At 44.5% G+C, this 16,456-nt stretch overlaps 2 protein-coding genes across 2 annotated transcripts in view; both read right to left on the bottom strand.

Annotated features, from left to right (window-relative positions):
• LOC125003930 overlaps positions 1-2,173 on the bottom strand; it is a 6,122-nt gene extending 3,949 nt beyond the window's left edge. Inside the window, exons 1-2 of the mRNA XM_047578198.1 lie at positions 1,994-2,173; positions 155-1,801 (exon numbers count right to left, since the gene is read on the bottom strand). Of these exons, the coding sequence (XP_047434154.1) occupies positions 155-1,792 (1,638 nt within the window). The 5' untranslated portion in view covers positions 1,793-1,801; positions 1,994-2,173. The remainder of the gene's footprint in view (positions 1-154; positions 1,802-1,993) is intronic.
• Positions 2,174-12,468: 10,295 nt separating this feature from the next.
• LOC125004558 (E3 ubiquitin-protein ligase TRIM39-like) lies at positions 12,469-15,711 on the bottom strand. The gene is made up of 2 exons (XM_047579230.1): positions 15,438-15,711; positions 12,469-15,245 (listed from the first exon to the last, which is right to left on the bottom strand). Exon 2 carries the CDS (start codon positions 15,234-15,236, stop codon positions 13,599-13,601), a length of 1,638 nt encoding a protein of 545 aa, XP_047435186.1. The 5' UTR covers positions 15,237-15,245; positions 15,438-15,711; the 3' UTR covers positions 12,469-13,598.
• Between the last annotated feature and the right edge of the window lie 745 nt (positions 15,712-16,456).

Here is a 16,456-nt window from a genome sequence, read left to right as displayed (position 1 = left end):
TTGTAGCGTATCTCTCTAATACATTGATATCTTTATGTTCTCAGCTGTACCAGTATTGTAGTATTAAAGCATATATGTACAGAGTGTGAATAAAGAGTGAAGATCAATAAGTTCATTCATTGATCTCAAAGCTTCACCATTAAATGGATCAGACAGTTTGATTGACAGGACAGATGATCAGAGGTGCAGAATTTTTACCACCATAGTTCAATTCAGGACAGAAGAATGGGTAAAGTTTGCCACTGAATGAGCAGCCAGTAAAGGAGTAGATAAGAGCTGCAGTATTTACATCATGAAAGGAGACCAGACCCTCCTCATAATCCACAAACACCCCCACCTTCTCAGGACGAGAACCAAGAGGGAGACACACTGAAGGATCATCAAGAGCTTCATATTCATTTCCATTTCTCAACCATACAGTCCAGAAACCATTCTGAGGACTCAGACTGATTTCTCCCTTCCTGTCGATTGACTTTCTGGCCACTCCTAGATCCCAGTCAGTCTTTCCTGTAACCTGAACCTGAAAGTAAAATCTGCCTGAAGAGAAACTCTTCTTTCCTAAGACATTAACACATGTGGAAAATCTCTCTGGGTTGTCTGGAAGATTCTTACTCTTATCACCACAGTGAACTTGTTTTCCATAATCAGACAGGATGAGTTGAGGATGTGCTGTATCAGGATCTAGAGTCACATCCACTGCATACTGCTGGATCCTCTTCAGCTCAGCCTCAAGCAGCTTCTTCATGTCTTTACTGAGTGTCTCCTCTAGCTGAGTCACAGCTCTCACCACAGTCCCCTCATATGATGGTGGACGGACGCTGATCTCTGTCCAGTCCTTGGTGGGTGGAGCAGCTTTCAGGGAGGAGAAGCTTTGGAGGAGGTGGAGGTGGTCTTCAGAGCGTGAGAGCTGCTTTACCTCAGAGCTCCTCTTCATCAGCTCAGAGACTTCCTGTTCCAGATCTTTTATGAAACCTTTAGCCTGTTTCTCTGTTGTTTTCTGTTTGTCGTCGATCTCCTTGATGAGCTGGTCCAGGCCTCTCTCAACAGACTCCTTCAGAGCAGTGAAGACCTGAACACCTTCTGCTTTCTCTCTGTCTGCAGCATCTTTACTCATCTTCACTGATTCTTTCATCTCCTCAATCTTCAGTTGTCTCTTCTGGATCATCTGCTGAATTTCATCCTCTGTCTTCCCCAGCTCTGCCTTCTTTCCTTCATATTCTTCTTTCAGAGGAACAACCTCATGTGTCTTGTGGTCTAAAACAGAGCAGAGCATGCAGACACATGTCTGGTCGGTCTTACAGAACAGCTCCAGAGGTTTATCATGCTTCCTACACATCCTGTCTTCAAGGTTGTCCACAGGGTGGATCAGCTGATGTCTTTTCAGGCGTGACATTGTTCGATGAGTCTCTAGGTGAGAGTCACAGTAGGAGAGCAGACACACCAGGCAGGACTTCAGGGCCTTCAGTTTGGTTCCAGTGCAGACGTCACAGGGAACTTCTCCTGGTTTGGCAGCTTGTTGCTCTGAGCTGCTGCTGCTGGTTTTCTGTTGAGCTTCATGTCTGAACTCAGCAACCATCTCACGAATGAAAGTGTTGATCTTCAGCTGAGGTCTAGTGTCGAAAATCTCTTTACACAGGGGACACTTACATAGATCAGTAGTATCCCAGTGTTGAGTGATGCAGTGTTTGCAGAAGTTGTGTCCACATGATGTAGTGACTGGATCAGTGAACACATCCAGACAGATGGAGCACAGAAACTGATCTTCAGATCTCACACATCTGGCAGCAGACATGTCTACACACTGACAACAAGAGAGAAAGAGAGAAAAACACAGTTTAAGTCGTGATTTATTGATCATTGATGAGTTATTGAGCTTCTAAACAAACATGCTGAGTCAGTGTGAAGAGGAAAGAGTGGAACTTCCTGTTGGACTGAAGCTCTAAGTTGTGATGCTGGTTGTTGAAACACAATAAATATTATCAGCTGTACTCACCAGTATTTGAGTGAATTTTCTTCAGACAGATACACAGAGATTTGTCTGGACTGCAGCTCTGCCGTCGCCCTGACAAAGTTTGACTTTCATTTCAGTAAAGTGACATTGAATCTGGTCTTTCCAGTTAAGCTCCTCCTCTGACTGCACCTCTGTTTGTCACAGTTTGTTTCCTGCTTCAACTTCACACTTGATCAATTTAAAATGAATGAGATATTTACTTAATATTCTAGTGTGACTTCCTTGCAGCTCATAGAAAGACTTCAATGTGTTTGTTTCTTTCACTTCAAACTCTTCTGATAGTTGTTGCCTTTTCTGACCTCTACTGGACACAGAGAAGAACTACACCAGACTTCAAATAGATTAACAACAACAATAAAGTCTTAAATTATTTCTGAACATTTTGAATCTATTGTAAACCCACATTCGGTTTACTAAATATTACTTATGATACTTAATACAAAATAAAACATGTTGGTTTAGTGTTTGGTATCAGTGTTTCTCTCTCTGTCTTATTTTCTTATCTTGGTTTTATTCTGTTTATGGGCTGTAACTTTCTGCAAGGGTGAATTCAGCCTCCAGCCAATGACAGCACAGAGTAAGACAACAGGACTCCATGAAAACAAATGAGCTGTGGCCTGTATCACAAAGCGAGCTCAGCTTATCCTGCTTTACTCCAACTTATCCAGATGAATCTATCCAGAACAGTGACGATCTGGATGAGCGGTATCACGACGCTGGTTATCAACTCTCTAACTCAATCCAGGTTTGTCTTGCTGTGAATCGGTGAACGTGTACGTATAAGGGCGGGTTCCATGGCAGCAGACCAATCACAGTCATGAGGCTGATCCGCGAGCAAAAAGGAGCAAAGACTGATTCTCCTCAAATATGAAGAAGAAAAAGTAAATCTCCACATTTGGATTTTGGTGGACGGTAAACAGTTATTATTAAGACTGCAGATTTGCAGTGTACTGACAAGGCAAGGTATTCAAATGATGTAAATTCACCAAGGTGGACTTCCTTACAGCCATAAGTGTCAGAGAAAACAGCAGCAATTCCATCACCTCTCCTATCAGTTCTGGTGGTATAGAAGAAATATAAGTTTGGAGGTGCAGTCTCAATGAGTGTAGCGGTTCCATTTTTATCCAGCCAGGTTTCAGTTAGTAGAGTGAAGTCTTGACTGTGGGTACTAATGAGTTCATTTGTTAAAAATGATTTATTTGTAAGTGACCTGACATTTAATAGAGCCATTTTTAATTTTATTTTTTGAGGTGCATTTCTGTGTGGGGAGCTGATAACTGGAGAGATATGGACAAGATTACTGAGGTTAGCTGAACTGGTGAGATCAAAGGTGTATTTCTTAGGCCTAAAGTTTGTGATAACAGGGATAGATGAGATTGTCACTGGACTGCTATAGTGCTTGGAGTGTGGAATTGGTGACCATCAAACAGAGTAAGCCATGCAGGAGTGCAGGGTGAGTTCAATGTTCAGGGATAGGAGGCGAGATCCGTTAAGATTTGGGTGGAAATGGTCATTTTTGAAGAGGTCAGTTCTTTTGAAAAACGAGGTGAAGTTGTCCACATATGGGATGTCTCGGCTGCGGCAGTATCCTTTGAGCCAGATGTGGAGTTGTCTGAGTCTGCTGAATTTTAATCACCATCATTCGAATCACCTAAATAGGGGGGAACAAAGGGGACAGAAACTACACACTTTTTGTTGGAGTCCATAATGGTAATTATTAGGGAGATGTAGTCCTCCTTAAGCTTCTCCGATTGCTGCAGTTTTAGGTCGCACGTACCAGCGTGAACGACCACAGTGGAGACTGATAGACGTTGAGAGAGCAGCTGTGGGATGACGTCACTGGTGTTCTAAACGAGCGCACCTGGGTGGCAGGAAGTGCTGCATCTGCTGATCTCCACTTGTCGGACCATAGAAGTTCCAACAACAAGAACAGGGGAGCGATCGTCAGGAATATCCTCAGCAGCCTCTTGCCTCCCAGGCCCACCGACGGAAAAAAAAAGAAGCGGGGGTCTGGAGTGACGCGTACGCGCTGAATGAGGCCCATTCTTGGAGGAGAAGCGGAGCGCTTTCGCCAAGTTGGAGCGGGCGTTGGTAGAGGTGGAGGTGCTGTGCTTCACGGGGTGCTGAGCCACTTGTGCCGGACCAGAGAGGGACAAGCCCAGATGTCGTGTGGCCGATGGCACAGAGGGCTCCCGAAGCTCCACCTGGGACGCGGGCTTCACTGAGACAGTTCCCTCAGGTATTCGAGACGCACGCCGCGGCGCGGGTGTAAACAACGGCATGGAGCGGCGTAGTTGGTGTGGAGCCGGAGGAGACAGAGACGGCAGAGCCGAAGGAGAGGGTCGGGGTCCCTCCGTCAGAGGAGTAGGATCATCTTGGTCCAGCGGGGAAAATCAATTTTTCCAAGTGAATGTAATGTTTAGGAGCGGAGCGGCGCCCTCGTCTGTCTTGACTAGTGATCAGCGACCAGGATTCAGGTGCAGATAGGAGGAGCCCTGAGCTTTGGGCTTGGCACCTTGGCGCATCCAGTGGTCGTGGAGGTTGATTTTGTCCTTCAAGCTCGGTAACTTTCTGAGCGAGGCGGGTGCAGCTGCCACAGGATGGTGAGGTGAGTGGAGCCATGACTGATAGCAAACTATGTGATGAACGCTGAGGAAACACAAATAGCTGTGGCCAGTAAAGGTGAACGCAACGCAAGGCAGGTGTTGTTGTGTTAGGTGAGGGATGTAAGCGGTGGCACTGAGCAAGACTTACTCGCAAGGGCTCCACAACGGGAGCCCACAGCGGAAGAATGCAGTTATAAATCCCACATTAGGTCAGCAAGACAGGAAGCGGGACTTACCGGCACAGGCCCAAAGAAAGGGCCTGTTGAGTTCGAGCTGCCTCCGGTAAGCGTATTGAACAGCCTGTACGGGAAGATCAGTCCTCATTCAACGGTGTGATTCGGGGTCGACATAACAAACACCGTCGAAGTCGTCCTTCTACGGCTAGCTGTAATGTTAGCTAGCGGGTAGCTAGCGGTATATCAGAGGATCTAAACCCTGGATTGTTGTCTTGTATCACACGACTTTTGTATTACTTCAAAGTTGCCAAAGACTTATAAGTGAAGGTCAAGACGTAAAACAGAGTATTACAGGAGCTTCTAATTACTGTTTACCCACAGGGGCGGCCATCTTGGAAATATTTGAGTCAGATGTTGAGAAAGAACAGATGAACTCAGTTGAATTTTGTTCAAACAGAAACACAGAGATTTGTCTGGACTGCAGCTCTGCCTTCGCTCTGACAAAGTTTGAGTTTCATTTCAGTGAAGTGACGTTGAATCTGGTCTTTCCAGTTTAGCTCCTCCTCTGACTGCAGCTCTGTTTGTCTCAGTTTGTTTCCTGCTTCAAGTTCAGATGTGATCAGTTTAAAGTGCACTGAGATTATTACTTATTTTATTACCAGGTGTGACTCTATTGCGGATCAAAAAAATAGTTAAATGTGTTTTTTTCTTTCACTTCAAACTCTTCTGATAGTTGTTGTCTTTTCTGACCTCTGCTGGACACAGAGGAAAACTACACCAGACTTCACCAGACTGCTTTAGGGAAAAAAAACAAAAGTGAAAATAACATTAAATATTGTCTAATTTACTTCAATACAGTTTTCTCTCCACCACCGCTCTCTCTTTTCATTTACTCTAAAATTCACTCGACCTCTTCTGCTGTGTCGGTCGGTGGGAGTGGTTGGAGAGAGAGCACCCAGAAAACAGTTCAGATGATTACAGTTGAGTTGGTGAAGAGGACAGAACCCTGAGTGTCTTGGTGGTTGACATAAACTGGTTTGTGACTGGAGACAAGTGAAGGCAGGTAACAGGTCGTAGAGCGGTCATTTCAGAGCTGCTGGTTGTCTGGTCAGGTGATCTGCAGCCTGGCAGCCACAGGTGAGCAGTGGGGGAGGGTAACTAGGAGGTGACAAAGGCAGTGAGGGGAGAACAATCTGGTTGGCTTCTTCCCGTTAGTGTCAGGACAGAGAGCAGACCAGTGTCTGCTTCTGACTTTTTCCAACCTCTGACCTGCACGCTTCACCTCCTCTGTCGACGTTAGTTTGAGGCAGGACGAAAAGGTGACTGTGGACCCAGAGAGTGTCACATCACAAGACTTCCTCCCACTCTTTTGTGTGAATTGGAGAAGCATTTCCCCGTTGTGGACCACTTTTACTTTTTGCTTGTTTTTTGCATTGGATTTCATTTATTTCTGAGGATTCTAATTTTTGTTCGTTTGTTGTTGTCTTTTTCTTAATGGACAAATACTGAGACGACAACAGACAGAAGCCAAAGGATAAGTTACCCTGGACTTTTATATGAACCTTTTCTGTTCACTTTAAAATCACAATTTTGATAAAATTCCTTATAAGTTGGTGCATTCATTCCCTCTGTTTGGACTTTTCTGTTGATGATTTAAGGAGCATTGAACCAGTTTTCGTTCAGTAGCAGTGGCTCCAGATTTATGTTTGTGACCCGGCTTGTAGACCCAAGCTGAGTGTTACAGACTCAGGAGGTAGGATTAGATGATGAGGAGGAAGGTAATATTGATGAATGGACCCTAGTGGGAGAGGGAGAGGAAGAAACAGGTGAGATGAAGGAAATCAAAACAGTAAAAGAAGTTTGGAAGAGAACAGCTCAGAGGATGACAGGAGAGGAATTTAAAGTAATCCTTGAATTCAGAAAGGAAGATGAGCATGTTAATATGAGTCCGTGCAAAAACGATGGACAGGATAAAATGTTGTAACTGGAGGGTAAAACAGGACGACATTCGGTGGCTGTGAAGTCAAGAAGAGGGTGGTGGAAGCAGTGAACAACAAAACTTATGCAGAGGGAGTGAAGAGAGGACAAGACCAAAGGGGAAGAGGTATCATCAGGAAATTGAACCTGCTCCCTAAAAAAGGAGGAGAAAACTAACAGCAGTGGCAGTCGAGAAGCTGCTTTTGTTTATGGCCTATGTGATCAATAGTACAGATCAAGTTTAACACAAATCAGAGTAGATTAAAAGAATTGAGAGAGGAGATGAAAAGTTTTTGGGGATGAAAGATGTATCCTGGGAACAGATCACCAAAAGCCTGGAGGCAGATAAAGCAAGTTGATTATTCTACAGTGGAACACAAGACCTCTCAAAGCAAATGACCAAGAATTTAAAGGATTTATCAGGGAAATGAAAAACAAACCAGATATCATATGTGTTCAGTTCTATTTTAGTGGAGGCAAAGGAATCTATTGAGAGGAAAGGAGGTCAGCACATAGAAGCTTGTTCGATGGCGGACAAAGCAGTGTGATGAACCAATTAAGGCTGGAAATGTTGAAAAGAAATCACAACTTTCAGAATCTTATTGAGTTGAGATTTTGGCAATTGGTTTTAAATCTTTAAAAGTTGTTAGCATCACTGCTGTGTATTTGACCCCCACTGCTAACACTAAAGAGGCTATGAGTGTTCTCTACCGGACCATCAGTGAGTTGCAATCCGTACACACGAAGGATGTTTTCATCATCGCTGGGGATTTTGACCAGGCCAACATGAAGACTGTTCTCCCTCACTTCAACCAATACGTGGATTTTCCAACTCAGGGAGAGAGAATACTCTAGACTTGGTTTACACCAACATCAGACACATTCAGAGCAGCCCCCCGCCCCCACCTCGGCTCTTCAGACCACTTATCTGAAATGCTAATTCCTGCATACAAGCCCCTGCTAATCAGAGCGAAACCCACAGTGAAGAAGGTGAGGGTGTGGACTGAGGGGGCCATGGAGGCCCTCCAGGACTGTTTTGAGTGCTCTGACTGGGACATGTTCAAGGCAGCAGCCACATTTGACAACCAGACCAACATCGATGAGTATGCCATGACTGTGTCAGCCTACATCAATAAATGCACAGATGACGTCAGCACCAGTAGGAACATCCTCACCCGTGCCAATCAACAGCCCTGGATGACTGAGGAGGTACGACAAACGCTAAAAGCACGGAACTCAGCCTTCAAGTCCGGCGACAGGGAAGCACTGAGGACAGCGAGAGCCAACGTGAACCGTGCCATCAGGTTAGCAAAGAGGAGCCACAGTTGGAAAATCCAAGACCTTTTTCCAAGACGCCAGCAACACCAGGAGTATGTGGCAAGGCATACGGGCGATAATAGGCTACAATCCACCCCCCGGTGGGTGAAGTTGATGCTGACTTCCTCAACGGACTCAATAACTTCTTTGGGAGGTTCAAGGCACTAAACAGTACTTGTTATGTGCCAGGCAGCCAGGTACTCTGTGTGTTTGTGTCTCCCCTCCCCTTTCCTGTGTTATTTCTTCAGGTAATGGCTGCAGAGATGCTGCTCACCTGTGTAGACAGGATATTGGATGATTACCTCGTCAGTTGGCCAATCACAACAGAGGAGAAACCTTAAGATGGAGGACGTCTCAGGCCTTCAGCCTCTTTTCTCCTGCCTCTTGATTTGGCTGCACATGATTTTGCTGTCTTTGTCTCTTAGTGCTCTTGCAGCGACTTTTGTGTGTTCAGGTTTGTGTGGGAGGTTTTTGGGACTAGGTAAGACGGGGTACCCTGTACATTTTGTGCACTCACGTAGGTGATTATTGTTATTCCACTAGGTTTATGGGTTGTGCCACCACTGTATTGTTTTGGGGAAAGTTTCTTGGTAGACAAGCCAGTTAGGCATTTTTGTTGATTTTCTTTTTCCAGAGGTAGCTCAGATAGGCCGTCTTTTGTTATATTACTTTCATTTTATTTGGCACAACCTCTTAGTCCCATCCTCCCTCACCTTAGCGTGTTTTCCTTTGTTACAATAAATCACGCTTGCTCATTTCCACAAGACTTGTTTGTTTACTGGTTGTTGTGTTGTCTGACACCTGGTTTTACCAGGTGGACGTAACAGTACTCCAGCAGAGAAAGCTGTTCCCCACCAGGAAGAGGAGGCACTCTGCCTTGACACAGCCGACGTGTTGAAAACTCTGAGGAAAGTCAACTCACGGAAGGCCCCAGACCCCGACAACATACCTGGGCGGGTGTTCAGGGAATGTGCAGGTCAGCTGGCTGGTGTTCTAACACACATTTTTAACACCTCGCTGGACCAAGCCACAGTGCCAGCATGTTTCAAGACTGCCTCCATCGTTCCAGTGCTGAAGAAACCTCAAGTCACCTCATTCAACGATTACCGGCCTGTTGCACTGACTCCCATCATGATAATCCACATTCGACCCGTTCCAGTTTGCCTACCGGCAGAACCACTCCACTGAGGACACCATCTCCTCCACTCTTCACCTGAACCTGGTACACCTGCAGCACTAAATTCCTGGGGGTGCACATCACAGACGACCTCACCTGGTCTGTGAACACCACGTCACTGGTCAAGAGGGCACAGAAGCGCTTGCACTTCCTGCGGAGGATGAGGAGAACCCACCTGCCCCCGCCCATCCTCAAGACGTTCTACAGAAGCACCAGAGAGAGCATTCTGACCGGCTGCCTCTCTGTGTGGTGTGGAGGCTGCAGCGCCTCCGACTGGAAGGACGTGAGGAGAGCGGTGAGGATCATCGGGGCCCCTCTTCCCTCCATTCAGGACATCTCATCACGTGTAACAGCTCGTAACATCATCACTGACCCCTCACACCCCCACCATGGACTGTTCTCCCTGCTGCCCTCTGGAAAGAGGCTCCGCAGCATCCGGTGCAAGTCCACCAGGTTCTGCAACAGCTTTTTCCCCCTTGCCATCAGACTGTAGAACCCTTAACTGGACTCCGTTTCACACATATACATACACTTTTACTGCCATTTTGCATCGTTGTTTTGCACTGTGAACATTATTGTACATTTTTGAACATTTTTTAAAACAGTTTTTCTCTTGCATCATGATACATTCCTACAGGGGTGGACTGGGACAAAAATTCAGCCCTGGCATTGTCTGTCCGGACCAGCCCACTACATTATCAGCAGACACGACATAGAAGTCCACAAATCGCGGCGTCTTCTCTCATGCAAACTACAAAGGAGAGTCATATTCCTTGATAGCCGTTAACAAATAAAGCATGCAACTATGAACTCAAAGACAAACACTGACAGCTATAGCAATCAATCAATCAGTAATCAATCGATCTTTATTTGTTATAGTGTCAAATCACAACAGAAGTTATGTCATGACTAGGGGTGGGACAAGACTAACGGGAAGAGCCCTTATGCTACCCTTTCAGTTTTTAGTCTGTGACTGTGACTGTCTTTTGGTGTAAGCCCAGCATTAATTAAAACCAGACTCGGACGATAATAACAAAAAGTCCCGACAAATAATATAAATAGAAACATATTACAGACAGTAGCAGCATTAAAGCTGGAACTCATTTGTTTTGTCAGTCATTATGAAACCGTAGAGACCATAAAAATGATCTATAGATGTGTGAAAAAGTTAGATATTAGTAGATATGAATTACAGGTCTGAATAGATATGGATTCTCATATACGTGTATGTGCACATGTATGTATTGCTCTACTTCCTCGTCCACAGCCAGCAAACAGCAAAAACAGCTGACAAGTATATGTAGCCATGTAACCTTTTGTGACGTAGTGACACTTGGTGAACAAATTTATCTGTCATGAAGGATGACTTGAGTCTCAAAAGAGCCCTAACACCTACCTGCATAACTGTTAATTGAACTTAAAAGATATGCAGATGTTTGAAATTAAAATCTTCAACCACGAAATAATCACATTTACACAGAAATTAAAGTTACACACAAATTTTACCTGCGAAATAGTTATCACCTCAGTAAACAATAAAATAATTCAAAGATTACAATAAATTCAGTGGCAAATATTGCAAATTAAACTAGGTTTACTTGTATTTTGTGCTAAAATTCAAAGTATCTCATATGTATTTACAATATAGCTTGATTCTGCATCTCTATTTTCAGCTCATTAGTCCATGTCTATGTTTACTGTTGCTATGGCAACAAGAGACTGACGTTAGCAGCTGTTAGCTAGCTTAGCTAAATCATCTGAACAATAACAACCCATAATATCACAGTCACGGCCCTTCAACTCTGGGCTAATATTTTGTCACAAGTATGCTGTTAATTAGGTCACATCACATTCAATGTAAAAACATTTTCTACTTTGTTTTGGACATGTCTCAAAAATGTAGCCTAGCCAGCCCCAGGCTAACGTTGCTTACCATATATGCCTCCACTCGCTGGTCTGCCGGCACAGCAGCTGCCTGTCCCGCAACTCCCGCCCACATCCCCCACCATGGTTTGTGTCGTGATCATTGACTCTATGTTGTGATCGAATGACAACTCTTTTAGGGCTCTCTGAGCTTGTCAGCCCGTGATTGTGCACCACCATGGCAGCGGGAGCCTCACTTGACTCACTGTCCGACACCTGCTGCTGAGAGGGACCCACTCCTGAAGCCGCTCCGGCCACCCTGGCCCCCACAGCAAACATTTCTGAAATATTTTTGCTTGTAGCAGCATTGGTTGCTAGAGCTTTTCTTTTTTTTATCTCTTTGTTTTTCCGCTCCGCCTTTCCGCTTTGTAGCTGCATTTTCCATTTTGTTGTAGTATCTCTCACTATCTCTCTCTGTAGCCTGTCATAGGGCCACTGGGTCAGGTATTTTTTAGACAGACCAGCCAATGGGCCTCTAATGTGTCTGCAGGCTGCAGCGGAGTTCTGTGCATGTCTCTGCCCCTTGGCCGGGAGAGTAACCATGGCAAGGCGCAGCAAAAACTAAATTAAAAAACAAACAAAAACAAAAACGGCAGCCACCGGCCCATTATTGACCGGCCCACCAGGAAAAGTCCCGGAATTCCCTATGGCTAATCCACCCCTGCATTCCTATCGCTGCTGCACTTTATATTGTACTTTCATTGTAATTTTATTACATTGTCGTGAGCCGTGTGCAACTAAATTTCATTCCGTATACACCCTGTGCATACAAAACGACACTAAAATTAGTCTAAGTCTAATCTTAACATTTTCCTAATCTACCAGTAGGACTGACATGGAAACTAAATGGTTTTAAATATCTTAGAGTGTTTTTAGGTGATGGAGTTACTGAACAGAGAAACTGGGATGGGGTGGTGGAGAAAGTGAAGGGGAGGCTGGAAAAATGGAGATGGCTGCTACCTCAGATGTCCCACAGAGGAAGAGCACTGGTCACTAATAACCTGGTCTCATGCGGTCTGTGCCATAAGATGGCCTGTGTGGAGCCCCCTGCTGGTCCCGGGAAACAGTTACAGACCATCCTTGTGAACGTTTTCTGGGATGAGCTTCATTGGGTTCCTCAGTGTGTGCTGTTCCTGCCAAAGGAAGAAGGGGGACAGGGACTGGTCCACCTGCCTAGTAGAGAGGCCGCCTTTAGACTCCACTTCATACAAAAGCTCCTCATTGGCCCCATTGATGTGGTTTGGAGACGCATTACGAGTAGTATTTTAAAGAAAGTGAATGGACTTGGACTGGATTATCCCCTGTTTTAATGACACTGACTGTTTAAACTTTTTGAACCTGTCTGCCTTTTATCAGAGCTTTTTTAAAACCTGGAGACTGTTTTTATAGAAGAGACTGGAGCCCACTATGTCCCTACACTGGCTGCTGAAGGAACCTCTGATTCATGGGGCCCAGCTGGACATTCAGGACAGATCCTTAGCAGGTCTCACACATGTCCTGATCTCCACTGCTCCCACCACACTAAGGACGACTGTAAATGTGGCTGGTCCTGATTTTAACAACACTACAGCAGTGACCTCTGCCCTCGGTGTCCGGTCTGCTTGTTTGGTGGAGTGGAATTTAATTTGAATTACTTTTGTGCTATTTAATTTATATATCTTCAACTCTCCTTGATAAGATCTGTTTCTCCTTCAGGTTTACATGTGATTATTATTCTAACAAACATAGAACAAGAGGACTTGTGTTTGGTCCATCTTTTCTTTTACAGTGTGACTTTATTTCAATCTGCAGGAACTCATCTTCATGTTACAGTCTTTTACAGCTCTGGGTCAATCCCACATTCAGTCTAAAGTTACATCACTCATTTCATTTCTCCTATAAACTTCTATATTTGTGTAGTACAATCATGTGTAACACTGTGGAATCTTGTCTAATAGTGTCAGAGGGGTTTGTGTTATATAACAATAGGAGAATAGTTTGAGATTCTTGTCTTCAACAAACTCTCCTGATGACACAGACACGATCTTGTTCACAGCTCTAGGACTTTAATTGAAGCTCATTTTATAATTATCAAAAATTCCACACAAGAGTTTAATGAATCAAGAGAGTAAAAACATTAAAACAAGTAAAAGGTAAAAGTCCAACAAAAATTAAATCTAAACTGATGAATGAAGGAATGAGAACATTAATGAAAGAAAACAAGTTGATATGAACATTTTTATCATAATTAACAATGAAATCATTTCATTCCAGAATAATGAGTTTGTACCGTATCTCTCTAATCCATTGCTATCTTTGTGTTACCAGCTGTACCAGTATTGTAGTATTAAAGCATATATGTACAGAGTGTGGATAAAGAGTGAAGATCAATAAGTTCATTCATTGATCTCAAAGTTACATCATTAAATGGATCAGACAGTTTGATTGACAGGACAGATGATCAGAGGTGCAGAGTTATTACCCCAAATGTTATTACAGGGGCTGAAGTATGGGTAAAGTTTGTCATTGAAGGAGCAGCCAGTGAAGGAGTAGATAAGAGCCGCAGTATCTACATCATGAAAGGAGACCAGACCCTCCTCATAATCCACAAACACCCCCACCTTTTCAGGACGAGAATGAAGAGAGAGACGCACTGGAGGACCAGCACAGGCTTTGTATTCATTTCCATTTTTCAAACATACAGTCCAGTAACCACCATGAGGTCTCAGTGTGATGATTCCCTTTCTGTTAATTGACTCTCTGGCCACTCCTAGATCCCATTCAGTCTTTGCTTTAACCTGAACCTGAAAGTAAAATCTGCCTGAAGCGAAACTCTTCGTTCCTAAAACACATGGACATCTAGAAAATCTCTCTGGGTTGTCTGGAAGATTGTTCCTCACGTCACCACAGTAAACTTGTTTTCCATCATCAGACAGGATGAGGTGAGAATTTGCTGTAGCAGGATCTAGAGTGACATCCACTGCATACTGCTGGACCCTCTTCAGCTCAGCCTCAAGAAGCTTCTTCTTGTCTTTACTGAGCGTCTCCTCCAGCTGAGTCACAACTCTCATCACAGTCCCCTCATATGATGGTGGACGGACCCTGACCTCTGTCCAGTCCCTGGTGGGTGGAGCAGCTTTCAGGGAGGAGAAGCTTTGGAGGAGGTGGAGGTGGTCTTCAGAGCGTGAGAGCTGCTTTACCTCAGAGCTCCTCTTCATCAGCTCAGAAACTTCCTGTTCCAGATCTTTGATGAAACCTTCAGCCTGTTTCTGTGTTGTTTTCTGTTTGTCTTCAATCTCCTTTATGAGCTGGTCCAGGCCTCTCTCAACAGACTCCTTCAGAGCAGTGAAGACCTGAACACCTTCTGCTTTCTCTCTGTCTGCAGCATCTTTACTCATCTTCACTGACTCTTTCATCTCCTCAATCTTCAGTCGTCTCTTCTGGATCATCTGCTGAATTTCATCCTCTGTCTTTCCCAGCTCTGCCTTCTTTCCTTCATATTCTTCTTTCAGAGGAACAAACTCATGTGTCTTGTGGTCTAAAACAGGGCAAAGCAGGCAGACACATGTCTGGTCGGTCTTACAGAATAGCTCCAAAGGTTTATCGTGCTTCCTACATATCCTGTCTTCCAGGTTGTCCACAGGGTGGATCAGCTGATGTCTTTTCAGGCCTGACATTGTCAGATGAGGCTCCAGGTGAGAGTCACAGTAGGAGAGCAGACACACCAGGCAGGACTTCAGGGCCTTCAGTTTGGTTCCAGTGCAGACGTCACAGGGAACTTCTCCTGGTTTGGCAGCTTGTTGCTCTGAGCTGCTGGCTTTCTGTTGAGCTTCATGTCTGAACTCAGCAACCATCTCACAGATGAAAGTGTTGACCTTCAGTTGAGGTCTAGTGTGGAACATCTCTGTACACAGGGGACACTTACACAGATCAGTAGTATCCCAGTGTTGAGTGATGCAGTGTTTGCAGAAGTTGTGTCCACATGGTGTAGTGACTGGATCAGTGAACACATCCAGACAGATGGAGCACAGAAACTGATCTTTAGATCTCAGACATCTGGCAGCAGACATGTCTACACACTGACAACAAGAGAGGAAGAGACAAAAACACAGTTTAAGTAGAGATTTATTGATTACTGATGAGTTATTGAACTTCTAAAGAAACATGCTGAGTCAGTGTGAAGAAGAAAGAGTGGAACTTCCTGTTGGACTGAAGCTCTAAGTTTTGATGCTGGTTGTTGAAACACAGTAAATATTATCAGCTGTACTCACCAGTATTTGAGTCCAATGTTGAGAAAGAACAGATGAACTCAGATATTTTTTTTCAGACAGAAACACAGAGGTTTGTCAGGACTGCAGCTCTGCCGTCGCTCTGAAAAAAATTGAGTTTCATTTCAGTAAAGTGGCGTTGAATCTGGTCTTTACAATTTAGCTCCTCCTCTGACTGTAGCTCTGTTTGTCACAGTTTGTTTCTTACTTCAAGTTCAGATGTGATCAGTTTAAAGTGCACTGAGATTATTACTTATTTTATTACCAGGTGTGACTTTACTGCAGCTCATAAGACTTTGTTTTCGTGTGTTCGTTTTTCACTTCAAACTCTTCTGATAATCGTTGTTTTTTCTGACCTCTGCTGGACACAGTGAAGAACTACACAAGACTTCACCAGACTGCTTTAGGGAAAAAAAAACACAGTGAAAATAACATTAAATATTCTCTGATTTACTTCAACACAGTTTTCTCTCCACCACCGCTCTCTCTTTTCATTTACTCTAAAACTCACTCGACCTCTTCTACGGTGTCTGTCGGTGGGAGTGGTTGGAGAGAGAGCACCGAGAAAGCAGTTCAGACGATTACAGTTGAGTTGGTGAAGAGGACAGAACCCTGAATGTCTTGGTGGTTGACATAAACTGGTTTGTGACTGGAGACAAGTGAAGGCAGGTAACAGGTCGTAGAGCTGTCATTTCAGAGCTGATGGTTGTCTGGTCAGGTGATCTGCAGCCTGGCAGCCACAGGTGAGCAGTGGGGGAGGGTAACTAGGAGGTGACAAAGGCAGTGAGGGGAGAACAATCTGGTTGGCTTCTTCTCGTTTGTGTCAGGACAGAGAGCAGACCAGTGTCTGCTTCTGACTTTTTCCAACCTCTGACCTGCACGCTTTACTTCCTCTGTCGACCTTAGTTTGAGGCAGGATAAAAAGGTGACTGTGGACCCAGAGAGTGTCACATCACAAGACGTCCTCCCCCTCTTTTGTGTGAATTGGAGAAGCATTTCCCCGTTGTGGACTACTTTTACTT

Source organism: Mugil cephalus, chromosome 2, assembly GCF_022458985.1.
Source record: "Mugil cephalus isolate CIBA_MC_2020 chromosome 2, CIBA_Mcephalus_1.1, whole genome shotgun sequence".
Classification (NCBI taxonomy): Eukaryota; Metazoa; Chordata; class Actinopteri; order Mugiliformes; family Mugilidae; genus Mugil; species Mugil cephalus.
The sequence above is the reverse complement of the archived record's forward strand: the minus strand, read 5'-3'. Positions and strand labels throughout refer to the sequence as shown.

What these genes read in the sequence shown, in the direction of transcription:
- LOC125004558 (XM_047579230.1), bottom strand. Translation starts at nt 15,236, where the DNA reads ATGTCTGCTGCCAGATGTCTGAGATCTAAAGATCAGTTTCTGTGCTCC.